We start from the raw sequence: 26,220 nt of genomic DNA on the forward strand, positions 1-26,220 counted from the left end.
GTTTTTACTTCATATCTATGCTTCCTATCCTCCCACTAATAAAGCTTCTACAACTTGTCTTCAGATCTCATCACTCAATCTAAACTGTTCTGTCCAAAGTTACCAATGGTCTCTTAATGGCCAAATTTAACCTTTTTTTTTTTTTTTTTACTACTTTGTTGCATTTGATACTGTTGGTCATTTCTTTTACACTTCTGAGTTTTCATGACACTGCTTTCTTTGGTGTCTCTTAACTTTCTCATTGCTCCTCAATTTCCTTTGCTGAATCTTTATCCACATCCACTCTCAAACTAGATGTGAACCCCATAGCTCTACCTTGGGTTCATTTTCTACATTCTCTTCTGTTCCCATCAGCTCAGTTATCATATTTGTGCAGATATATATCCAGATCTACTCTGTCTGAGCTCTGGTTTAATATCTATTCTTTTTTTAGATACCTCAAAATGGATTTTCCATAGGTATCTCAACTTTAATATATCCAAATACAACTCATCTCTTTCCTTTAAACCCATCCATTTTCCAGATTTCCCTATTTATGTTGTGGCCACCATCATTTTGGTCTTCATCCAAGTTTGCAATTTCAGTGTTTTCTTCAAATAGTCAGATTTAGATACTGTAGAAATCTAGTCAGTTGCCAAATATTGTTTGCAAGTATCTCCAGAACATCTCTTCAATAGTCCTTGCTCTCCACTTTCATGGTTACCAAAGCATTCACACCTTCATCGCCTCTGGTCTAGTCTATTGCAATAGCCTACTAACTGGCCTCTCTGCCTCAAGCTTCTCCCAATTCCACCCATCCTCTACTCAGCTGCTAGTGATTTTCCCAAAGCACAGCTCTAACCATTTCATCCCTACCCAGTAAACTCTAGGATCATCTATAAATTCTTCTCCAGTGATTTAAAGCTCTTGGCACCATACCTTCCCAGTCTTATACATTGTTCCCTTTCACATATTCTACAATTCAGCAATATTGGTCTGCTTGCTGTTTCTCACATGTGCCTCTGCCTCTCCCATCTCTGCACTTTTGCCTGGAAGGCTCTTCCTGATGCTGTTTGGGATTCCTCAGATCAAGTGCCACTTTTTCTCAATTGCTAAAATTTCCCCTATTCCTATGACACTTGGATCTGCTTTATATGCATCTTGTTCATACCTGTTTATGTGCATTTTGTCTCCATTAAAATGTTAGTTCCTTGGTAACAGACACTGTTATACTTTTTGCATCCCTATTGCCTAGCACAGTGCTTTCCACACAAGTGCGTCATAAATACTTGATTTATTGAGTGATTGCCTTGATTTCCTCACTCATTAATTTCTCAACCACTTAAGGTCTTATATAACTATTCAGATGAAATTTTTTTTTACAGAAGATCTTTTCATTGTTAAATCCAATGGTGCTGTATATTTCTTTGACTTTTCTGTAGCTGATACTGTTGATTTTTGTCATTATCCTGGAGATTCTCTTCTCCCTTGATTGACATTACTCTCTTCTGTGGATCTTACAGGAATTTGTCAGTCTTCTCTATTGCTTCTTTGCTCATCTCTTGCACTTTTATATTGATATCCCTCAAGACCTGAACTTTCTCTCTCTTTGGTGCTCTCACCTACTCCTCTAGGTTAGATCATCATTTCTTTGTAGATGATTCCTAAATTTCATCTATCGAGCCCTAATCTTTCCTTTGATTTCCATTCCCTTATTATCAAGTGCTTACTTGGATAAAGTTTGTTGATATGCTTATATTTGCAGATAATATAAATCTGGGAGGGATAACATTAAAGACAGTATTCAAAAAATGTCTTAAAAGGCTAGAACATTAGACTGAATTGAGTAAGATAAAATTTAATAGATTAAATAAATATAGGGTTTGGTAAACTAGGAGGGACAGTAGCTGAAAAGAGACAATTTAGGTTTGATGTCAGGAAAAACTTCCTAACAATTAGTCAAACATCATTTTGCTGAATGAATACAAGTAACTAGACGCAGACAAACAAACAGCTTTTGGGTACTGAAATATTTGGCAAGTCATTGTGCCCGCTAAGCCACTGTTAGTGATCAGCCAGATGTTGGAGAATGGAAGAAGTATTCTTCAGAAGTATCAAGCCTACACCAGATTAAAATGTCATTGGAAAATGTTAAAATAAAATACAATAGAATGTAGATATTTGTGGTTTTCAAGTTAGTATGCAATGACCAGCAAAAGGATCCGCTTTTATGATCCTGACACTTGTGCTTCAGGATTAGAGAAGGATGAATATTCCAATTTAAAAAAAATGTTGTGGAATCTTCAAATTAGAACAAAGACTTTTTAAGTCCTTTGAAAAATCCTAAATCACATTATTAAGAGGATAGTTTGTGAGCATTTAGAAAGGGAAGCAATGACCATGAGAAGTCAGCACAAACTTCATCTATGGCAGTTCATAGCACTATAACCTTTTTGGGGGGAGGGGTTTCTTTTGCAAGGTAATGGGGTTAAGTTACTTGTCCTTGGTCACACAGCTGAGTATTGTCTGAGTTCAGATTTGAACTCAGGTGCTCCTGACTCCAGGGCCAGGCTCTATCCCCTGTGCCACCTAGCTGCACCTTGTGTAACCTTTTGTGGGAGATTTCCAACATAGGGGAAGTTTCATCCACCATCACACCATCAGATCTACAAGACTAGGAGTCAAAGTGAGTAGTCAAACAGAAAGGGGGAAAAAAGATTTTTATACAGCATTGAGTAGTAGAAAAGAAAACAGGTAAAGTGTGAACACCAGGGAGCCACAGGAATTGATAAAGATCAAGTTTGGTTTCTGTGGTTAGCTTCTAAGATAATGGAGACCTCTTTCAATATTGAAGCAGCCTTACTCTCCTGTTGTTGCTAATAAGGAGTGAAATAAAGCCCAGCTTGAGAGTACTGACACAACCCCGAATGTTTCGTTTTGGAAGCTTCTTTATCTGGAGATGTTTTCCCAGGAGGGCAGATAAGAGGAGGGATAAAGTCAGTGAGATTTCAGTGAAATTTTTCATAAGGTCTTACATGCTGTGCTTGTAGATAGGACAGAAAGCTATGGGTTGGATCACTTGATTTTCAATTTTTTTTTATTGTTTCAGGACCCCATTACACTTTGTATTGAGGACCTTCCCTCCCCCCCTCCAACTCCCCCAAAGCTTTGTATGAGTTATATCCAGGAATGTGCTTTAATCCAGCTTAAACTGACTTGAGAGAGCTGATTGTTAAATTTTCAGTGTGAGCACTTATGTCAGAAAATGCTACAAATCGGGGCTTGATTTGTTGATTGTCTAGACTTAAAAGAGTGATGAAGAAAGTGGTAATAATGCATATTGAACTTAAAAGTGTATAGTGCATACATTTTTTTTCCCTGAGAGGTGGTTGTTAAACACTTACCAGGACACCTGGTAATATCTATTGCTATATACGTAGTTAAAAGTTAAAATTTCATAGAATTATAAAAATAGTTTTTATCTTGTGGACCTCATAAAAGGGTCTGAAGCTCCCTTCCCCCAGAGATTCCTGGACCACACTTTGAGAATCACTGGGTTATATGATAGTATAATTAAATAACTTGAACAATCAGATCCAAAGATAAATTATTAATGGGTTGATGTCAGTTTGGAGGGCTATTTCCAATGGTGTGCCCAGGACTCTGCCCTTGACTCTGTGCTATTTAACATTTTTATCACTAACTCATGAAGGCATAACGTGCATGTCACATTTGTAGATAAGAAGCTTGGAGAGGTAGAGAACACATAGTTCAGATCAAAAAAGGTTTCAACAAGCTAGAATGATGGATCAAATCCAATAAGAGAAAATGTGTCAGGGACAAGTAAGCTTTTACACAGGCTAAAGCAAATAACTTCACAAATTATCTAATGGGCAAGGGATTTAGTAGAGCACAAGATCATTATGGAGTAGGATGCCACAACAGCAGCCAGCAGTGACTGTTCTCTTAGGTTGCTTTACAAGAGGGGCCAGTGTCCAGGACAAAAGAAGGCCTCTCTGCTTCATTTAGTTCTTGTTAGGACACCCATATGAGCACCTGGGTTCACTTGAAAACATCACATTACAAGGGTGACAATGGCCTTGCCATACCAATGAAAATGCTGATAGAGCCAGCCAGACTGTGCCATTCTCCCAATTTTAGTAATTTCTTCCTGGGCTTACTGAATGGAAAGGTCCATGTAAAGAGGAGTGAGTCTGTCCTCAGCTTCAGATGAAGGCAATGAAAGGTAAGGATATTTTAACCTGGAGTTGGGAAAAGCACTCATTCTAACCCATCCTGGGGTCTTCTAGGTGAGGGAGATTAAAGGGAAAAAATCTGCTGTACTACTGCCAGATCTGCACTCTTCGGTGTCATTTAAGCAAAGAGATGAGGCATAGCAAAAGACCAATCTAACAGTTACAGCTGGGGTGGGGTCAAACCTTAACATGCTATGCAAATGCGAGGTGATTATTATTATAAAAACCACCTATTATAAAAGAGTACTAATAACAGTCTCCACAAGGAAGACTAACTGGAGGAACTGATTCTGGGAACCCCGCCCCCCACTAATAATACCCCTCCAAGTATGCTCTTTGGGGACTCTAATGCTAAATGAGGGGTTGACTTTTTATAGATGCAGCAGGAAAGTGGTGTATAACTCTAGCCAATGGAATCGACATTGCTATCTCCAGTTTTCCAGTAGTAGCAAAAGGTGACCCTCCTTTGAGAGTCTTTGGATCTTAGGGAGATTGACAAGAGTTTGAAGGAGTTTTGAGTGGTGGTGGTGGTGGGGATCATTTTCTGTTTTAAACAAGGGACTAAGAATGGTTTTAGCTTATAGATTTTTCCTCTTCATTCTATTTTACTATGCCTAATTAAATGCTTTAATGTAACTGCTCCTAATTTGCCTCTGAATAAAGGCTGCCCTGGAGGGCATCTTGAGTCAAATATAATTCATCCTCCTTTGAATTATCCTGTGGGAACCCTAGAGTGGAGTTCAGACTGTTACATTAGAAAAGACAAATAAGTTTCAACCTATCTAGAAGAGGGTGACTAGTTGTGTCAGGGCCTACTCTGCTGCCTATTGTCCTGTCTCATAAATACTGAACGGAAGGTCCTACGTGAATTTTCATATATATGTTCACTGTCTCTATAGCTTGCTTTGCCAAGTCTAGAAATTGGTTTAGGAGGGTTGAATCAGAAATGGGCTGTGAACAGATTTTGGCACTTTTGTTCTTGGTATGAACTCATGATGATCTGGGCAGGGTAACTTCTTAGAAACTCAGATTTTATTATCTCTATGAGAATAAGCCCTAAATCAGTCATGGAATGACTCAGATTCTCTCCTCCATTTCCTTTACCCTTCCTTTGTCCCTTCAAAGGAACTAAACATTCAAAGGATCTAAAATGAAAATCTGAAAAATGGAGATAACATAATACCTTGCTTTGCAGTCAGTCAACATCTTTGTCATTCAACTGAGGATGACTCAAAGCTAGAAGACTTACAAACCTGTAGCAGTCCTCTACTAGGTGTATAAAGAAAATTATTGAATAAATCGTTTGGACACATTATGGTGTCAGTTATTTTCTTCTTCTTAGCAGAGATGATGGTTTGTTACTTAATCACTTAGTTGAGAAGTCTTCATATCAAATGTAGAAAATGGGCAGGAGAAACTGAATAAGAAGTTTCTTGTTTTAAACTGAGGATTCACAAATATAATAACCCTCCTTCAAATTGCTGCACTGGGTCACCCTAATTTACAGATAATGAGAGAATTAGAGAATATCCTATAGGAAGATATACTGACCATCAGAAGAGTAAAATTTCATTGGTATTGTTGATAACTGTAAGCCCAGGTCTTTTTCAACATAGTCTCCTGAAAGTTATAACCCAGAGCCAATACTCTTTGGATCAGTTATCTATTCAAATCTTCTATTTAAAAAAACGGTATTCTCTAGCAGACCAAATCAGATTTGGTGCAAGAACACATTAGTTAAAAAAAAAAAGCCTAATAAAATAACCTTTCCCTCCTCACCTCCTCTGCATACATTAGGGTATACTCTTTCAGAATCTCACATTACCAGTTGGAAAAGGAAGCCCCCAAAACTCAAACTAAGCCTACTCCTACGGCAATGTTCCTGCCTCTGAAGCTTCCACAAGGGTTCTGATGTCACCTGCTGGGCTGCTTCCTCTATTAGGTTGCCATCTGCTGCTTCTCCAACTAGTTAACATCTATGATTCTGAATGCTGTTAGGCTGCTGTTTTGCTAACCTGTGGCTGATAGGCAGCTTATTCCTACTCAGGATGACCAATAACCTCAGGACTATTGCATTTCTTTTGTGAGTCAAGTCCATAGCCACACATTGGAATTGTTTCAACTCCCATATCTACCTTGGAAACTAATGCCAGAGCCAAGTAAAATTACTCTTGGAGTTTTACATAGCCATACTAGACTGGCTTAGTGGAGTCAGATTTAAGCTCAATATAAGGAAAAAGATCCAAAGAATCCTATCCCAAAACGGAAGGGGTGTGGTTAGGGCAGCTATCGTGGCACAGAGCACAGAGTGCCAGGTCTAGAGCAGGGAAGACTCATCTTCTTGAGTTCAAACCTGGTGCCAGACACTCAGCAGCTGTGTGACCCTAGGCAAGTCACCTGACCCTACTTGTCTCAATTTGCTCATCTGTAACATGAGCTGGAGAAGGAAATGATCCACTCCAGTACCTTTGCTAAGGGGTCAGATACAACTGAAAAATGACACATGATGAGTTCACCACACCTCATTGGAGAAAATAGCATTTACATAGCTCTACAAGTTTAAAGAATACATGTATTGTCTCTTTTGATTCTCACAACCACCCTAGAAAAGAAAGTGATTCCTCAGGTTTACAGATGAGGAAATTAGCAGTCAGAGGTTAAGTAACTTGAGCAGGATGACAAAGTTAGTGTCTGAGGTTAGATTTGAACTTGGGTCTTTCTGACCTTGATCCTGTTATCTAATCTACTGTGTCACTTATCTGCCCTTAAATGGAGCTTGTATCATCAATCATTTTGGATATTGAAAGGATAGGGCAGTTAGGTGGCACTATGGATAAAGTGCTTGGCCTGGAGTCAGGAAGATTCACCTTGAATTCAAATCTAATTCAGGCACTTCTTAGGTGAGTGACCCTGGACAAGTCATGTAACCCTGTCTGCCTCAGTTTCCTTATCTATAAATGAGCTGGAGAAGGAAATGGCAAAACACTTTTAGTATCTTTATCAAGAAAACCCCACATGGGGTCACAAAGAGTCAGGACTGGAAAAACAACAGCACAATGAGATCTTTGGTCAGGGACAGGTGGTCTCTGAGGTTCTTCCTAGTTTTTAGATTCTATCATGTAATTTTCCCTGATTTCCATAGTTGAAAGTGATTATTCCCTCAATTTTTCCTAGAGTTTTTTTCTTTTTACTTTTACCAGAATATCTGTGTATATGTCAGAGAATCACACAATCTGAGGGTTAGGAGGGACCTCAATGATTACCTCCTTCAATCTATATTTTAGCTAAGAGCCTGGTTCACAGGAAGCCCTTGGTATTTATTGACTGATTAGATTTCAACAGGAATCCCTCTTCAACATTTCCGAGAAGTGCTCATGCAGCCTCCACTTGAAGACCCCTGATCAAAGAAGTCATATTCCTCCCTGAGGTCAAGAAGTGTGGTTTTTCTCCTTTAGGCACTTAACAAATGTCTGTGAAAATGAGTTGAAGGTTTATTCTCCTTTTCCTTATAAGCCAAGCCCAGAAAATACATTCCTATTACCTGGAGGGTGTAACAATAGGCAAAAGGGAAAAAAAGAAGCCACTGCTAGGATTGGATATCCAATCACAACAGGGGCAGCAGCCAAAGGGAGGTCAGTAGGGATTGGGGTGGCTTATTTCTGATCCCAGAGATCTAAACAGGTTCAAGGGGTATTGAGTTGGGATTCATCTATCAAATTAAAAAACAAAACAGAACACTTATTTAGGATGTACTTTGGGAATGGTTCTGTGCTAGGTGCTGCTACAGATACAAAGATAAAAAAGAAAATGAATCCCTGCCCATTAGGAAATTACATTATACTGGAGTGGTATGGTATCATGTGCTCAAATAGATAAAGAGAAAGTTCATTAATCAGTGGTCTATGGGGCATAAATCAGAGGCTTTGTGGAGATGGCACCTTAAAGGCAGATAAAAGATTCTAAGCAGAGATGAGAAGAGCATCCTAGCTATGAATGAAAGCCTTTTACAAAGGGAGATGAGAAATAGCATGCCAAGTTAAAAAAAGAATTTTGTCCACTTGGACTAGACATAATGTGAAGAGGAGTGATGTACAAGGAAAGGGAAAAAGGAGACCAGAGCTTGTAACAACAATACTTGGTAGAAAATGAACATACTTTCCCTTTAAATTCAAATGTTAGCCACTTTGCACAGGAAAAGTTTAACACAGGTTGAAGACTACTTTTTATTGAATCGGGAAGGTAACTAAGGGATCATCAGGGCTATTTTTAACCTAAGGTAAGGCACCTGGGTGCTTCTGAGAGCAGTGCAAGCCTGGGGATAGGGAACGCTACAGAGGAAGTGGAAGACAAGAGGAAGGAGGATGCTAAGGTTCCCTGGGATTTAGTTTTTAACAGAGAAACTAAGATCCTTGGAAGTTAACTGAAGGACACAGAAAACTGAGGCCCAGGACTGGGTTATTTATGATTGGAAGAGGTAAGCTTTCCAGTATTTGGAGGCCTGTCATGTGCAAGAGCAATTGGACCAGAGTTAGGAGCAGTGGAAGTTTCAATTCAAAAGAAACAAAAATAATTCCAGTTGTCTAGGAGGGGAATGGTTCCCCATCTCTAGAGATGTCCAAGGGGAGGTTGGACTATTATTTGTTGGGGATATTTGTGGTGGCAACTTGTTTAGGGATGGAGTGGACAAGAAACCTTGGTACTAAATTTCCCTCTAGGGTACCCACTGAGCTGAGGTTGGGGTGTTAAAAGCCCAAGAGTGGGAAGGAGAGGGAAAACTGGATCTATGGAACCCTTACAGGGAGATTGGGAGGAAAGGCAGAGTTTGGTGGTCCCAAGTGACAGTCATGCTGACAGCTCTTCATAGGCAGGCGATATATCCTAGGCACCTCTGAGCTATTAGAAAAAGCAGGGTTTAGCAGTTCCCGGCATATATAGTAGTAGGTGGTTGATAAATATTTGATTGATGGACAAATCCCTAGGGCTCAATAGTAAAAACCTTCAGGAAGATTGCCTGTTTCTATTCATTTAGCCTCTCCAACATGCTACTTCACCTCTTACATGGAACATTCTAATTCAATGATTATGATCAACTTGGCTGCACCCCCATCACCTCACAAGTACTCCATGCTCTTCAACTTCCTGGTCTTTTATGTATGCAAAGGCATCACAGATCCATTAAGTCTTGTATTTGGAATCAGGAGACCTATACTTCCACATTACCTTCATCATTTGAACTAGTTGTGTGACCTGAGCTATATCCTCTAAAAATGCCAGGACCTGGGGTGGCTGAGTGGCACAGTGGATAGAGCACTGACCCTGGAGTAGCTGAGTTCAAATACCGCCTCAGACACTTAATAATAATTACCTGGCCGTGTGGCCATGGGCAAGCCACTTAACCCCATTGCCTAGCAAAAACCTACAAAATTCCCAGGACCTCATTTATTAAAAAAGGGAAATGTGGACTAGGCATGGCTCCAAGATGCCTTCTCATTCTAAATCTATGATCCTTGAATTCTTTCAAGTTCAAATCAAATGCTCTCTATTCAAGAAACCTTCCTTGATTTCCGAATGATGTTATCCTCCCCCTACCACCTTTCCTGATACTTTGTACTTCTGTGACTGGTGTACCTTATCATGCAATACCCTCTACATTAGTGCATTAGTCAGCTCTTTTGCTTAATCTCCATATTAATTCCCCCAGCTTCAACTACAGAATGCCTAAATCTCTTATCTCTGGCCAGGCAACTGCCTCCATGCTTGTCACTCACATCCCACCAGGATCTCACCCTCAGCTAATTCTGAATTGATTTAAAAATAACTCCCAGGATTTAGAACTAGAAATGATCCTGGGATATATCCAGTTCAACTCCCATACTTTATAGATAAGAAAACTGAGACCCACAGGAGACTAACATGTCCAAAAGACTGATTTTGATGGACCCTTTCCCAATCATGCTAGGAAATTAGGATATAAGGTGCCTGCAAGAACTATTGCTAGTCCCAATGGGTATACCAACCCTGGAAGACTGTTGTGAATTTTATTCCTTTGTCTAATTATAAAAGAGAGCTTGTGCAGCTCCTGTAACCTAGGGGAACTCGAGTGTCTACTAATCAGATTGTATCCTTTGGTCTGTGTATTCTGTCCTAGTGGGAAACTAGCTTCACTTTTGGGGATGCTAATAGGGTTCCCCATCGTTTTATCTGAGGGTAGAAAGTTAAGATCTGCTTTGAGGAGGCCAGGTCCCTAAGGAGTGGTCAACAATGAGGAACAGCCCAAGATTAATCTGGCTGAATTCATGTAGGAGAAACTACTAGGGGAGTCCCCTCCATTCTCCACTGACCCTGACTTAGCTAGCTGGATGGGGGAAGTGATGTTTAGGGACGGTGGACATTCTACCTAGAATGCGGCTGCTCACCCCAACTGGATCCAAGGTCCTAAAACTGGAACTCCAGGAATTATTCTGTACTAGGGATTGAGACAGAGGGGTGACCAGGCAAGCAAGCCACACCTCAACCTGGAGAACATGAACCCGAAGGATAGCAGATACCCTGGTCTCCAACAAAACCTTGATCCTAGCTGAACATCCTTGCCTGAGGCAGAACACTGACCCTAGGGGCATAGATGCCTCAACCCGAGGCCTAAAACAGCATCCCTAAAGGAAGCGATGTTCTGGTATCATCCAGAGGGGAACTCTGGAAGTGTTGCTAAGGCTTTTTGGAGTTATATGTGGTATCTCCAAAGAACAGAATGCTGTCTAGGTCACAATAACCCTTACCAGGTTCCAGTGGCTCACTGTTGGGAGAGGTCACTCTTGGGAGACAGAGGCAAGGGAGCGAGCCTATGAGGCTCCTCAGACTGACAGGAAAGCCCTGCAAGTTCCCAAGCACAATGAAGCCTGCCTCTTTCTGGGAACTAGGCAGGACTTGGCCCAGGTTTGTTTCCTTCTGATTTTGGGTACAGCCCTGATGGTCGAGCTTTTGTGGAAGGGGGTCCTGGGAGGAGGAAGGCCATGGCAGATCCAAGGTTCGTTATAGCTCCAGGCTCTCAACTCCACTTGGTCAACTAGTCTTTTAATCCCCATACCAAGGACCTTTTAAGTTGTGGTGACATATGGACTTTGGGAAGAGAAAAGCAGCATTACAAGATCTAGAATGAGGGTGAGGGATGGCCTTGAATAAAGATTTAAATTGAGGGAATTCAACAGTTTTGAACAGCTTCTAATACAAGAATAGCTCTTCTTGTCCTTCCTAGGTACAAAGCAGGGCCAGGATCCCATTTCAGTTAAATATGGGAAACAAAGCGAGTCAGAGATGCCCTTGGGTGTATCCTCCAATCCCGGCCCCTCCCCCAGCCTTCTGGACAAGACAATGGGGCATTGAATTGGATCCCTAGAAAGGGCCCCTTGTTCTCAGGCCTTCACCTCAGCCCAGGACCATCCTGCCTGGTCCTGCCACTTCTCTCCCTTTCCCTTGATACTGTCTTGCTTACTCTGCCTCCTAGTCCTACTCTGGGGTCTTTTTTGCTTTGACTCCCTTATCCCAACTCCTTAAAGGACCCATAAAGATTAGTAAATGTAAGATAGAATCGTGGGGTTAGTGTTGGAACAGGCTTGGGGCAAAGGGGAGAGGCCTCAGAGACTCATGGGCAGTCCCTGCCCAGGCCCCACCCTCCTTCCTTCCCTTTATATAGCTGGGTTTGGGTCCAAGATGTTAATGCTTTCTTCCATCATTTGGACGCAGCCATGGCTCCCAGCCCCCGGTGAGGTCTTGGAACACTGGGTCTAAGATTTTAAGGAAAGGAGGGTTTATAGGTCTTGCTGGACTGGGGATGCTGGGGTTTGTACCTTAGGAGTCCCTGAACCACCCAGGTAACTCCCCCCTACTCCAATCCCAGGTTCTTGCTACCTGTCTCTTTGCTGATCTTATTTCTGGCTCTAGTGGCTGCTGAAGGTGAGATTCACTCCCCTTTTCCTTTGTCTATTCTAGGAACTTAGGGGTGGAGAACAGTAACATATCTGGGATCCGTTAAACAGCATTGGGACCACACAGTGCCATTTAGCCCCATGGGGATCCTATCTATCCTGGTTGTCCTGGGAAGATCCCTATCAGATCACCTGTATGAAGGCAGGACTTTGGGATAGGTTGGCCTGAGACCTCTGCCCTACCCCTTCCTTTTGACCCTGTTTCCCAACTTCAGAGGTTCATCTCCATTATGCCCTCCTGAATTTTCTTTCCCAAAGCAGAAGCTTCGTTGTCAAGCAAACATGCCCTGCAGTCCGAAGATGAAAATGAGGGAAATGCTTTTGAGTCCGAGTCCCAGTCCTCAGACAGCCCTGATTCTGATTCTAACCAGAACTCCGTGGGCAAGGATGCAGCTGGTGAGATTCTTCAGGCCAAGCATCAGACAATGACCCTGTAACTGATGGGGCCAAGTTCCCCTGGCCTAGGCAGGGCTATGGGGAATGAAGCAGTTTGCATCTAAGAATGCCTCTTACCCTTCCTTCTTCACCCCCCCTCCCCTTCTTCACCCCTTGTAGACATGCAAGAAGAGGAAGGAGAACAGAAGGATGAGAAAGAAGAATCCCCTCTCCAGAAGACAACCCAAGGTGAGTTCAGCATTTTCCACTTGGACCCTAGGGGAAGGGAATGTGTATGTGTGTAGGCACGATGTAGAGTCAAGAAAGATTAAAGGAAACTGGACAGGAAGTGGAAAGTCAGAAAAAATTAACGAATTTCAGGTCTTGAAAGAATTAATGGAATTGTGGATCTTTAACTTGGAGGATTAGTATCATCATTGTCACCAAGTGCTTGAAGGATTTGCATGGGCAAGAGGGAGTTGATTTGCTAGAAGGCAAGGATGATCAGAAATATGGTCAAAGGAAAGGCTTTGCATTCAAGTCAAGTTAGCACAAGATGCCTGCACTCCCTTCGCTTTAATGGGACAGCACCGGAGTAAGTTCTCCTGTCCTCCACATCCCTCAAACCCGACCACTGGAAAGGCAACTGGAAGAATCCCAGGAACTAACTCCCATCGGTCTCAGAATATTCCTCAGATGAGTGCCTGAAAGGGAACATCTATGAAGGATCTACCCCCATTCAATACTGAGAATATATAGGGACATGGGGGGAAATGGGTGAGGAGTTGTTGAATTCAAGTGGATGGGTGACTGCTATAGATGTCAACACTGATTTGTATCTGTGCCCTCCTTGTCATCTCAGAGACGGAGAGGACCTCAGCAGAAGAACTGGCGGTGTAGCAACACCGGAGACCTGGTATAGGACCACTTTCCTAAGTGAAATCTGATTGACAGCATAGGCCTTAGATTGGTGGTATGTGGGCCCAATAAGAAAGCTCTGTCTGACATCCTTTCCTCTCTCTCCTATAGGCCTATGAAGTTGCTGCCAGGATCCTCTGATGATAATCTGTCCCTGGTCCTTATACCTTGCTCCCTCTCCCCATTTTTTTCCTGGGTGATAGGGAATATTTGCTCTAACCCCTCAATAAATTAATCTGAGAAAGTATCTAACCTTTTGAACTAGGGACAGGTGTGTGCGCGCGCCTCTTTCAAATTTGGCTACAAATCTGAATGCATCTGCCTTCCATACTAAAGTGGGCATCCTGAGGCCCAATGACAGCTAGTTGTGGGAGGCTGGGAGCAGCTCAAGTCCATAGACCTTTCATGCTACTGTCTTTGGAAGGATGAAATGCCAAGTAAGTGAGAGATCCTTCAGGGATGCAGGGTAAATCCAGGTAAAGCATCATGGACTTACCAGTGAAGCAGGCTTGCAAGAAAAAAGGAGACAAGAATGGACTGAAAAGAGAAGGCAGTGGGGGTAGTGGAGCACTGAATTTGTAATCTAGAAGACCTGGTTAGGAATCCCAGTTTCACTTACCAAGCTTTGTGATCTTGAGCAGGTCACTGAGGATCATAGGATTCAGAAATGGGACCTCAAACTAGGGCTTTTTTTTGCCATAAAGATCTCATTTCCTCAAAACCAAGTTAAGGGACTTGGTCCAAGATCACACAGCAATTTTGGGGCCCAATGATTCCAAATAATCTACTGTTATTTCTGTAGCATGATACTCTCTCAACCTCTCTGGTCTTATTTCCTCACCTATAAAAAGAGGTTGGATAAAAAAATCTCATGTTCTAAATAGTAGAGTCCTGGAGGGGAGGGTCCTAGGGCATCCATTCAAACATCTATCCCAAGGGAACACAGACAAACCTATCAGGACTCAGCCATCTTCCCCCAACAGAAGGTTCATTCACTTAGGTATAGTCCCCAGTCGAGAGACCAGCTCCTGACTGCTTCCTGCCCTCTCTGGCCTCCCTCCCCAAATACTGAAGCCATTATAGCAAGCTCAACAGAATCAGAGTAAAGTGTAATTCCCTCCTGAATGCCAGGAAGAAAACACTCCCCATTAGCTGAGAAACCACAAACATATAGCCTCTCTGTTTATAGATCTGTCTGTCTTCATATACATATATATATGTATGTATGTATGTATATACATACATATATGTATGTATATACATACATATATATATGTATGTATATATATATATATATGCACATATATATTCTCTATATAGGGGGAGAAGTAGAAACTTCTCTTGTGTAAAAATCCAAAATACAATTCTATCAACAATCACCGGGGTCAGTACAAAGTATAACCGAGAAAACCCCAAACCAACCAACAGGAGAACATACAGAGCCAGGGATGGGGAATGGGGCAAGCACAGGTTGCTGCCCGGTGGAGCCTTGGGAAAGTGTGAAAGGTGGTGGTTAGGATCCCACTCCATGGCATGCATGGTGTTGGGGTCCTCTCTCCTGTTGACCTCTGCTCATCTGGGGCTGTTTCCATTGTACCAAACTCTGTCCAGAACAGCCCCTTGGGCACATACACTCCCCTTGCTCAGATGGGTGGCCCCTTATAGCCTGGGTCCTATCTCTTGCCAGGTTCCCTCCACCAGGCATGACTGACCCCAAGTTAGATTTCTGGCAACTTCTCTGAGCACAAACACAAGGGACAGTGCCCCTCTCCCACCCTCAGGAAGACTGGCAAGGAAGGGAGGGGGACCCTGAAGCCTGGATCATCCCCCTCCCAGAGGAAGAGGAGTCTTAGGAGACGGCAGGGTCCTTGGCCTTGGTGGGTTCAGAGCCAGACAGCAGGGAGATGGTGGGGTCATCAGTGTAGTCATCCCCCTCCGAGAAGTAAGGCCCCTCCCCCAGTTCGAAGAAGATGGGTAGGTCATTCCCTGTTGTATCCAAAGTGCTGGAGTCTACCAGGAACAAGGGCTGGGCTGTGTAGTGCACCAGCTGCTTCCCTGGGTGGGTAGAGGAAGAGGGTCATGGGTGTGGGGGAAAAAGGGAAAATGAAGGCTTTCAGACTTAAAATTATGGGGAGTATGGGGATCCCTTGCCCAGATTGGTGTGATATTGAGAAGGATCATGGAGAAGGGGAACAGGTCCCAAGCTAGATCAGAGCTGAGGAGAAATGGAGAGCTCAGACACTGCTATCTGGGACCCCTGGGGCGGGAGCAGGGGACCAAGGAAGAGTCCAGCTCACCTGAATCTGCACCACCTGTCTCAGTCTCCAGAGGCTTTGGTTGCTCCTGGGAGGAGAGTAGGTCCTGGATCTGTAGGGGGTGGGGAGTGAGGGGCTGTGGGAAGGGGAGGGGGGGCAGCTGGGTCTGGGGCCAAGGTCTTAACCTCATCTCTATCCCCACCCTGTAATGGCCCAGCCCATCCCACTCCACCCTACCCCACCCTATCCATTCTTCCCTTCTCCCATCCCACTCCATCCTTCCTTTCCCATTCCACCCTAGTCCACCCCATTCCCACCTGTGTCAGGGGCCCTGGGGTTTTGGCAGAAAAGATGGTGGGCACCCAGGATCATCACTTCCTCCCCACCCCCACCCCCCTCCCAGGGGCCCTTGGCTACGCACACTGGCCAGGCTGCTGTCCAGGTCAGGCAGGCTCATGTCTGTCACAGACATTGAGGGGCTAAAGAGCTATCAGAGAAAAGACAGATTGTTGAAGGGGAAGGTTATCTCACTAGAGGATGGACAGTGAAGTAGACGGGCTCAGAACACTCACATCTAGTAGGGCGCTGGTATCTACACTGAAGCCGTGGGTGGTTAGCATGGTCTGTAGGTTGTCCAGGTTGGAGTCCATGGTATCCAGGTGCTCACTAAGCTCATTTCTAACCAGGCAAAAAAAGAAGGGACTAAGGATGAGGGGCAGGATCAGACCAAAGCCAGCTCTGCTACTTGGAGCAGAGGTCAAGGAGAGAGCAGGGAGGCAGCTAATCACGGCCCACCAGAAGGCTGGGTACCCATGATGGTCCATCTGTCTCTGAGAAGAAACACGAGTCTACATGAGGAAACGTTCTCATCACTTCATGGCAGGGAGTGGAATGGGGAAGACAGGCAGGGCTCACAGGCTAAGGGGCCCTGAGACAAGATGATTGACCCAGTCAATGGGTGGGTTCGAGAAGCTAAGAGAGCTAGTGGGACATAACTGGATGCAGCTACTTCTTCCCAGTCCAGGGCTCTCTCCATTTTCCTTTAAGGTCTGCAGATATGCCCTGGATCTGACTAATTTGCTGCCTCTAGGCTTTGATTGCCCACCGTAAGCCCAGCAAAGTGGCCCACACATTACAGATGTCTAAGCGTGGGTTGGCTTTACCACCAGATCAACTTAAAACACTATTTCCATGGCAGTTCCCTGCTCAAGACCCTCCAAATCTAGTCCAACTAGGATCAGAGCATGAACACACTTTATAAAATGCTGGATATTTATTCAGGCTCTCCTTGAAGCTATCAAGTGACAGGAGCTCACTACTTCCTGAAGCAGGTTGTTTCACTTTGTAACCTCTTCTCCCACTGTTCCCTAAGACAAAAGCCCTCTGCTCCACCCACCAAGCCCCAGGCCTTGTCTTCCCTATCCTCTGCACCCCAAGGTCCCTCTTCATCCTCCATGATTGCTGCTTTCCACTCATCTCCACGATTGACTGATCAACTGCTGTCATCCCCCCAGGGAAGAGCTAGGTTCTGTCACTCACTAATCCTCAGTCACCCTAGAATGATTTTTGGTAGACTGATGGTAACTCAAGACGTAGGTGCTTTTCTTGGAGGATCAAGGGAATTTAGGAAGGAAAAAAAGTTCATGTAAAGTTTAGATATAATATAGTATGAGAAAACTAAAGAGAAGAGTGAATCCAATTCCTTTTAGCATCTGATAAGGAATGAGAGCATAGACTAATTTTAAGTTGCATCAGGCCCAGAGGCAATGGCTGTGAATAAAAGGAGAAAGATTTTCACTCTATGTAGAAGGACTATCCAACAATGGAACAGGGTGAGAGGAAAGCAATGAGCAAATTGTTCCTGGAAGAGTTTGAGTAGAGGCTGGGAGACTGTTGTGTGCTGGGAGTATTTGGCCAGACAGGATGACCTGAGAGATTTCTTTCAACTACAAGATTTTTTGGATGCTATTTTAGTGTTAGGCTCTTGGGAAATAAGTGTGAGAAGGAAGCGGTGCCAAACAGGAGACTGAGACAGAGGTTAGTGTAGTAAGCAAACTTTTCTTGGGCCACAAATTAATATGTGATTAACACCAATCCTATCTGACCAATCAGAATAGCGATCCATTCCCTCAACCAATGAAGGAAGAGGTGGCTGGGGCCTGCGAGGAATGAAAACTCAAAAACTTTCAAGAGCTGTCCAACTTTCTCTAGGTTCCAGTCCAAATCTAGGGTCACCTTGACCCTCACTGTGCTTCTGTACTCCCAAAGATTCCAGTCTCACCGGGGAAGTGAGGTCCTTTGAAAAACCAGGCAAAGAAAAGTCTGAGTGCAGAAAGGGGGTGCATTATGATCAAGCCCCCTCTATCCCAGGGAGGAATGGGCTGGGAGCATGGTTAGGCAGCTTAGCTCTCTACCACTACTAGGCCCAACAAGGGAGCCTACCTTAAGGTGGCTCTACTATCTATTCCTGGGAGCACCTGGCCCAGGAAGGTGGTGACTGATGTGGCTTCATTGGGAGTGACTGCTATATTGGTCTCATCCAAGCCAGGCTTCCCTTGGATGTCTTCTGGTCAGGCAAGTCTCCTTTTGTGGGGAAAGTTCACCCTGGCTGAACACACAGGATGTCATCACAGTCACTGACATCAGTAAGCAGGGGATGGGCAGTAGATTGAGCTTTGAGTGAATGGATCAGAAGCTCTTTCCAAATTTGCCCTTCCTCCCTCCCCACTTTGGGGGCAATGCTAACCCTGGCTGTGATCAGCAATGCAGAGAGGAAGAGGCAGGGCTGGGGAAGAGGCGGGTGACTTCAGACATTTGTGGAGTGCGAGTCAAACAGCAAGATACAGAAGAGAACAGCACACGCACGCCCCACCCCAGTGTTTCTAGCTACAAAGAACTGCCAGGCCCTCTTAGAGTGGAGCCTCTCCTCACTTCCTTTGTGGCTGCCCTAGTCCTTGAACTTTGGGTGAGCTGGAGTTGAGTTGCCTGGTTCCCTAGGAGCTGAGGTCTGAAGAGGCAGGGGTAGGTACCTATCAGACAGTCTGTGAGCACATCCACAACTCTTTTTCTCATCCGAGGAGGGAGATGGGGTAGAGAGAAAGCAGCAGAGTTAGTGATAGACTCAGAGGCAGCGGTGGTGGCGGCAGTACAGCAGTAGTTTTGTGGGGTAGAGGTTTGTGTGGGTGCAGGGGATTTCAGTTAGGGAGTCCCAGGGCCCGTGTATGATTTCTTTCCCTCAGGTTGAATCCAGGCTGATGTGTGTGTGTGATGTCTCTGCACACCCACACTCACTTGTCGAGGCAGGCTACGCTGAGGCACTTCTCGGGAGGCTGGAGAGAACCTGGAGCTGCAGAGGAGATGGCCCCACCCACAGTGACAGAAGCAGAGGCAGCAGTGCTGGGCTCACTCTCCTGAAGAATGGAGTCGATGAAGGTGCAAGGGGACAGGGGCGTCTCCACCACTGAGGGAGGGTGGCCTGGACTGGTCTCCTCAATCTGGGGGCTTCTTGGTGGACTTGAAGGCTCCTCCTTAATTCGTATCATCGGACTGATCCTGAGAAAAGATGGTTTTATCCATATATACACACACACACCCACACCCCCAAAAGCAAGGTCAGCACAGCTTGTGGGGGGGCCCAGCCCAAGGTCCAGTTTTTTCCTCCTGTTTCCTTACATCCTCTTCCATCCCTGGGGTTTCATGGTCTACAGCTTCTACCACTATGAACTGGGCCTAGTAAGGCAGGGGTTTTATCTAAGCAAGAACAGCATGGGAAGAAGGCAGGAAGCCACAATGGGTGCTTAAGGAGGAAGAGGAGGGAGGCCCCCAGGAGAAAAGCCAACATTAAAGTCAAGATTTCCTATGGCCTTGTGGGTTGAGCAGAAGCCTGCAGAGTCATCTCTAAATCCTGACCTTCAAAGTATGTCCCTAAAGCTGTAGAGGGGAGGGAGTGGTGCCAGGGGAGGGGGTGGTGCCAGGGCCCTACCTCTCATCCACGCTGCCACTGGGGGAAGCCGAGGGGCTGGATTGGGCCAGCTCTGTGACATCTGAAATGATGGGTCCACTATTGGCTGCAGAGTCTGAGGAGTATAGGTTGGAGCCACTATAGGTTGGGGAAGAAGCCTGGAACAGCCAAACAGGGTTGGAGGGATGGTCAAGGTAGCAACCCTAGCTTCTTTCCCCCTCCTCTTCCTTTCCCCATGAGATTATAGGATGAGGTCTGCTTGAGAGGATCTCCACATGGGATTCCTTTGCAGGGGCAAGCTCTCTGTTCCCTGTCCTGACAACAGGATTGTGGACTTGATTTTATCCCAGCCTCCCTGGTGCCTTCCTAATGTGTCTCCCTTCTCCTGTCTCTTCAACATTCCCCTCCTCCCAGGAATATTATTAAATGAAAACCTATTTGCAAAGCACCTCTTCCAGCACCTAGCAGTTAACAGATGCTTGGTCCCATGCCTTCCCATGTGCTCACCGTGTAGGGAGAAGCGCTGTGGACGTGCTCTAAGGAGTATTGGCGGCTGTACTTGGGCATGGAATGTGCCGAGCTGCTATCGTTCAACATCAGAGGGCTGCAAGGGAGGGAGTCACAAGGAGAAGTCAGGGGGAAGGGAAGAGAGTTCAAGGACTCCTGGGGGAGGAGTCCCAGTGCTGGGGAGTGTCTAGGGGACGTGTGTGTGTGTGTGTGTGTGTGTGTGTGTGTGCGCACGTTGTGTAATGTGTCTCAAGGTCTGCTCAGAGAGCTGGCAGCAGTCAACTACTCACATCTTCCTCTTCACCCCCAGCATACGGTTTGACTGGACAAGGGAGATCAGGAACTGGATCAGCTGTAGGAAAACAGAAAAGACTGTTGGCTGGGCTCCCACATTCCTAGGTCTCAGGCATATGGTGACTCTCTTTAGGCCCAAGAAATGGAAAGCAAACAGTTTTGGGACCCAAGGATGACCCACCCTATTTTTTTTTTAGTTTTAGCAAGGCAATGGGGTTAAGTGGCTTGCCCAAGGCCACAAGGCTAGGTAATTATTAAGTGTCTGAGGCTGGATTTGAACTCAGGTACTCCTGACTCCAAGGCCAGTGCTCTATCCACTGCACCACCTAGGCGCCCTGACCCACCCTATTTTCATAGCTCTCACCTTGTTGACTACTTTTTGTTGTTGGGCATGCTTCTGCCGAAGGCTGGCAACCTCTCTCCAGAGAGCTTCATTCTCACTGCAAGAAAAGCAAGGAAGGGGGATGAACAAGAAGACTCTGAGAACCCACAGTATCCACTGGGCCCTGGGGGAGAGATGCCTCAATCAAACACATTTACTACCCTTATGGAGCCTTTAATATGGGCATAAGACACTAAAAGAAGCCTAATCCTTTTATACAGTAGTACATCAGTGCTTTACAGAAGCAGGCATGTCAGAGATCATTTAGTTTAATTTTCTGATGAGGAAATTGAAAAATGATTTGCACAAGGTTACCCTAATCATAAATAGCAGAGACACGATCTGACTCCACAAGTCCTCTGACTCCTACTCTGGGGCTTTCCCCTGTACCACACTAAGCTTTATGGGGGGAGTGAAGGGAGGGAAAGAGAATAACTGGAGAACTTCTCCCTCCCAGCTCCTTGCTGCTTCCTGAAGGAGCTGAGCATGCCTGGGGGTCTCAAGCTGGCCTCAAAATGGCATGGCTGCTGAATCACTGGCCAGTCCTGCTAGAGAAACGGGGGATTCATTGAACCAAAGCTTCCCTGGGAAAGGAAGGACAAATGTATACTGCTCTAAGCAGGAGAGGCAGGAATCGGAGAAAACCTCAGCACCCCAAGCTCCCAACTCTGGAAAATCAGGAGGAAGGGACAAGGGAACATCAAGGTAACTATTTTATTTTCTTGGAGCTGTCATAGATGCAACTTAATGAAACAGAGACTGGGATCTCATCACATAGCAATTAGGACAGGTTATCTGATGGGGCAGTGCTCCTGGGCCTAGGGTGTGCCAGAAGCCTCATGATAGCTTTTCATGTGTTGGTTCTCAGACTCCTTACTTTTTAAGTCTGCTTTCTGGTTTCTATTAGCAATCCAGAAACTTGAATTCTTAAAGGCCCCAGGAAATAGAATCCCATTCAGAAAACAATGTGGGTTGTCTCTGATCTGGTATAGACCTCAGATATCATCCACTTCAAACCCCTTTTGAAAAAAGGTGGACCCTGAAAGATTTAATAAGAGTTACATTGGAATACAATTTGTTACTCAACTTGTGCTTGAAGTGCAGCCCCTGGGGTAGAGATGGGGGCATGTGTATGAGACCTTTTTCGGGTCAAGTTTGAGCTCTGGAGTTACTAGAGTCAGTCACTGAAAGGAATTAGGGGGAGGAGAGGCAGTTGGTGCCAGTTGATTATACTTCAAGAGGCTGGGATCATGGGGGAAGGTTTTCTTGAAATCAAAGCAAAGATTAAGAATATTAATCAACACAAACATCCCCTTTTCCATGTCACTAAGGATGATTATCCACTCATTTATATTTTGGGGTCACCAAACTTTCTATTTAATTTTGGCTTATCTTTTGTGATAGGTCTGGATTTGATCCCACTGGTAGAAGGGAAAATGATCTCTTTGTCTCTATCTTAGCCTGAGCTAATCTGGCTAGTGACCCAGCTGTGGCCCCCATAGGAGGACTCTGTATACTTTCCAGACCCCTGATGATCATCTTGGCCAGCCTCTCTCCCAACCCCACACACAGACTTTCAGGTTAGGGAGAGGCCTCACTCTTTCCACAGTGGGGAAAATGGGCAGTAAGTCAGCCTATATATGCCAAACAACACTCTGAAATCAGATAAAGAATGCTAGGGGAATGGTTTCAACAAATGGCTTTTGTGGCTGGGTCAGACCCCTCCTCTTTTCAATGACAAAGAGAGGGACTTCTCAATTGCAATGTGCAATTATCACTCTCTGCTCCCCTGCCCCACAGAAAGGAACATATAATTGTTGTTTTTCAGTCATGTCCTTAACACTTCATGACCTCCTCTGCGGTTTTCTTGGAAAAAAGTGCTGGAGGGGCATCTAGGTGTAACAGTGGATAGAGCACCAGTCCCAGAATCAGGACCTGAGTTCAAATGTGGCCAAAAGCGTGTGACCCTGGGCAAGTGACTTAATCCTAACAGTCTTACCAAAGGAAAAAAAAATATTGAAGTGGTTTGTCATTTCTTTCCCCAGCTCATTTTACTGATGAAAAACACTGAAGCAATACAAGTGAACTGCCCAGATCATACATCTAGTTAAGTATCTGAGGTCACATTTGAACTCAGGAAGATGAGTCATTCTGACTGGAGGCCTAGCATTTCATCCACTGTGCCACCTATAGCATTTCCAATCTACAACTTGGAGGGAGGTAAATAGCAAAGGGAAGGCCCAGCAGTACTGGAGGTGTTTTCCACTGGGCAGGCAGGTAAGTTGGGGATGATAGCTGCAGAACTAAGACTCTCAGGAGACCATGGTTTCTATCCAACTCTGTCACAAGTCAGGGCTCTAAGCCCTGAGAAATGGTGCTCTTTGACTCTTTGGAAAGATGCCTCAGTTAAGGTACCATCAAGGGTGTGGGTGTCTAGAGGAAAAGAGGGCTTCTAGAATGTATTTTCCTCAAGCCTCCTACATCTGAATTGAGCTTTGTGCATATAGGAAAGGGGCATCCTTGGCAATTCCTGATCAAATGAAGGAGAGGCAGCAAGCATGGGATAGGGCTGGTCCCAGTTTAATTCTTTACCTACTATCCATAGCCTCTAAACAAAACCAAAGCAAAACCCTTATGTCAGCCCTTGCCAGGATCCAAGCACTGGGGGCTGTCAAAATGCCAATGTGTAGTTAAAGGTTAGCATCTGGGAGTACTTGGGGATCTAAGCAAGCATATGCCTATGCTTTGGGATCAGAAAGAGGAAAAAAAAAAAAAGAGTATGAAAGAATCTAATTCAGCATGGGTGGTCAGATCAGAGGGGAAACTCTAAGTGAAAACAAAGGCAAAAAAGGGGTTGGGGTTAAATATAGAGGAAGAAGGGCATTCTTAGATGATGATTGCCACACATTTGTGTTTTTCTCTGGGAGATGGGAATGGGAGACATGAAGGAGCTGCAGGTTTGGGAAATAACTGAAGTCCTACCCTTTCACCCCAAGAAAAGGGCCTATGTTCCCCATCTTCCTCTCTTTGGAAGAATCAATCACAGGAAATGATCAGCATGGTGAGAACTGAGAACTGGAAACTATGCCATGTGAAGGTCAGATAAAGGAAGTAGGGATATGTAGCTGGAGAAGAGAAGTCATCAAGTCCAGGGTCTCTCATTATCTGAGTTCTCCAAGTTAAATGAAATATGAGGCACAAAAACATTCCGCTGAGGTATAACTGGATGATTCTTTCACACGCTTCATAAATATACCCCCAATCCTCATAATTTCACTACTATACTCTTAAGTAGAAATAGCTATCACCTACATAGCAGACTGGTAAAGTGTCTCATCTGATTCTCACAACAACCCTGAGAGGCAAGGGCTATTATTCCATTTTACAAAAAATAAAAGGGCCGAAAGAGGTCGACTTGTCCAGGGTCACAGAACTACTAAGTATCTGAGCCTGGACTTGACCCTTACAATCTAAAACCTGGTCTGGGAGTCTCTGGGGACATGAGTGGGGCCTCCTTGATGTTCTTGGACCATGATAACCACTGGCTCATCTCAGGCACTGTTCCTGGCTGTCCCTCTTCCCAGCTCTAAAATTTTCTCCCTCCTTCAAGTCTCAGCTAAAATCTCATCTACAAGAAACCTTTGCTGATCCTCCTTAAAGCCAGGGCCTGTGATATTATCACTCATTTATTCTGCATACAACTTGTTTGTTCAGTTACTGGTATGTTCTTTTACCCTATTAAGGCTGTAAACTCTTTGAAAATAGCTTTTTTTTGGGGGGGGGGCAATGATATGGGGAAGGCTTATACTCCCCCAGTGTTTAGTACAGTTAAGTTTTTTTTGTTCATTATTTTTTTTTTGCTGGTACACAGCAGGTCTTAATAAATGCTTTGTGAGTGACTATAATTGTTTTCCTTGACTTTTTGTAACTAAGGGATTCTTCCCCTTCTATTTTTAAAGGGGAGAAGTATGGTAGTGATTGTAAAGCAGAAAAAATGTATAGGGTAATAGAAAAATTTCTAAAAATGCAGAGAAAAAGAAGTTAGAAGAATATATGGATTTTTTTTAAAGGCAAGTTAAACTGAGATTCAGTTTTATATACAATCCCTTTTTTGTAGGGTATAGTGTATAAAGTAGTTTCTAGCTTTTATTAAATAGCATTTTTGCTTCAGATTTGCCAATATTTTATCTTCAGAATGTCCAACTTGGTGTCTGATTTGCTGCTTTTCCAGTTTTGTTTTTAGTTGTATGCTCTACTCAGTGTTTTGTTTTGTTTTTTTTGCTGATGAAATTATTTAAAAGATGTTTTTCCTTAAAGGCAATGCATTATACGCCCTCCTAAAATTTTACTATGTTCTCTCATTTCCAATTTTTTGGTGAATTTTTCTAGTACTTCTATGATTAGTTATTTGATCCACCAATTCTTCAGGATTAGTCTCCATTAAATTTTTTTTTTTTAGGCTTTTGCAAGGCAAATGGGGTTAAGTGGCTTGCCCAAGGCCACACAGCTAGGCAATTATTAAGTGTTTGAGACGGTATTTGAAGCCAGGTACTCCTGACTCCAGGGCCGGTGCTTTATCCACTGTGCCACCCAGCCGCCCCTTCCAATTAATTTTTAATTTTTTTTTAAAGACCCTTTAGTCAATCTACTTTTGTTGTACTGTTCTGAGTAAAGGTTGTGTCACAGTTTTTCTTCATGTTAGTAATATGGTATTTATTCACTAGGTGGCTAAGGTAGCTAGTTGGTGCAGTGGATAGAGCACCAGCCCTGGAATTAGGAGTACCTGAGATCAAATCCAATCTTAAATACTTGACAGTTCCAAGTTGTGTGTCCTTGCAAGTCATCCAGGGCCATCTCCAGTTGTCCTGATCCATATCTGGCCACTGGACCCAGATGGTTCCAGAGAAGAAAGTGAGGCTGGTGACTTAACATAGTATGCTCTCACTCAAAATCCAATCTACTTGCTTGGCATCACCTCCCTGCTATCATGATTTTCTTCAAGAACAAAGGACAAACATCATGCACTAATAATATATGGTAAATTTTTGAAAAGGTAGATTGTATAGTAGAGGGATATGTTTAATTCTTTTTGATTCCATTCAATTTCTAGAGATCTATTTCTTACCTAGAGATAGTATCTAACTTTTCTAAGATTCTATTAAAGTGCTTAAATTTGTTAAGAGTTGTCTAGATCTAAAAGTACTACAATGAATTTTTTACTGTATAATTCTTCTTGAACCTAGATTTACCTTTTTTCTTTAGATGCAATTTCACACACACACACACACACACACACACACACACACACACA

At 44.1% G+C, this 26,220-nt stretch overlaps 1 protein-coding gene and 1 long non-coding RNA gene across 8 annotated transcripts in view; one reads left to right on the forward strand and one right to left on the reverse strand.

The window, feature by feature from the left end:
* The window catches only part of HSF1 (heat shock transcription factor 1), an 84,922-nt gene that overhangs the window by 11,650 nt on the left and 47,052 nt on the right, over positions 1-26,220 (reverse strand). For 2 of the 7 annotated variants that reach the window (XM_074203075.1, XM_074203078.1), the window contains exons 5-13: positions 20,892-20,967; positions 20,524-20,585; positions 20,234-20,330; positions 19,748-19,884; positions 19,057-19,317; positions 16,338-16,443; positions 16,187-16,252; positions 15,808-15,901; positions 1,832-15,565 (exon numbers count right to left, since the gene is read on the reverse strand). In XM_074203075.1, coding sequence (XP_074059176.1) covers positions 15,360-15,565; positions 15,808-15,901; positions 16,187-16,252; positions 16,338-16,443; positions 19,057-19,317; positions 19,748-19,884; positions 20,234-20,330; positions 20,524-20,585; positions 20,892-20,967 — 1,105 coding nt within the window. In that variant the 3' untranslated portion in view covers positions 1,832-15,359. Of the gene's footprint in view, positions 1-1,831; positions 15,566-15,807; positions 15,902-16,186; positions 16,253-16,337; positions 16,444-19,056; positions 19,318-19,747; positions 19,885-20,233; positions 20,331-20,523; positions 20,586-20,891; positions 20,968-26,220 lie in introns of those variants that run through there. The other 5 variants (XM_074203079.1, XM_074203080.1, XM_074203082.1 and 2 more) reach the window with 3 other exon arrangements.
* Positions 15,956-25,401, forward strand: LOC141500142 (uncharacterized). The gene is made up of 2 exons (XR_012471845.1): positions 15,956-18,786; positions 19,005-25,401. It is a non-coding gene; the product is annotated as an uncharacterized LOC141500142 (long non-coding RNA).

This window comes from Macrotis lagotis, chromosome X (assembly GCF_037893015.1).
Source record: "Macrotis lagotis isolate mMagLag1 chromosome X, bilby.v1.9.chrom.fasta, whole genome shotgun sequence".
In the NCBI taxonomy this organism is placed as follows: Eukaryota; Metazoa; Chordata; class Mammalia; order Peramelemorphia; family Peramelidae; genus Macrotis; species Macrotis lagotis.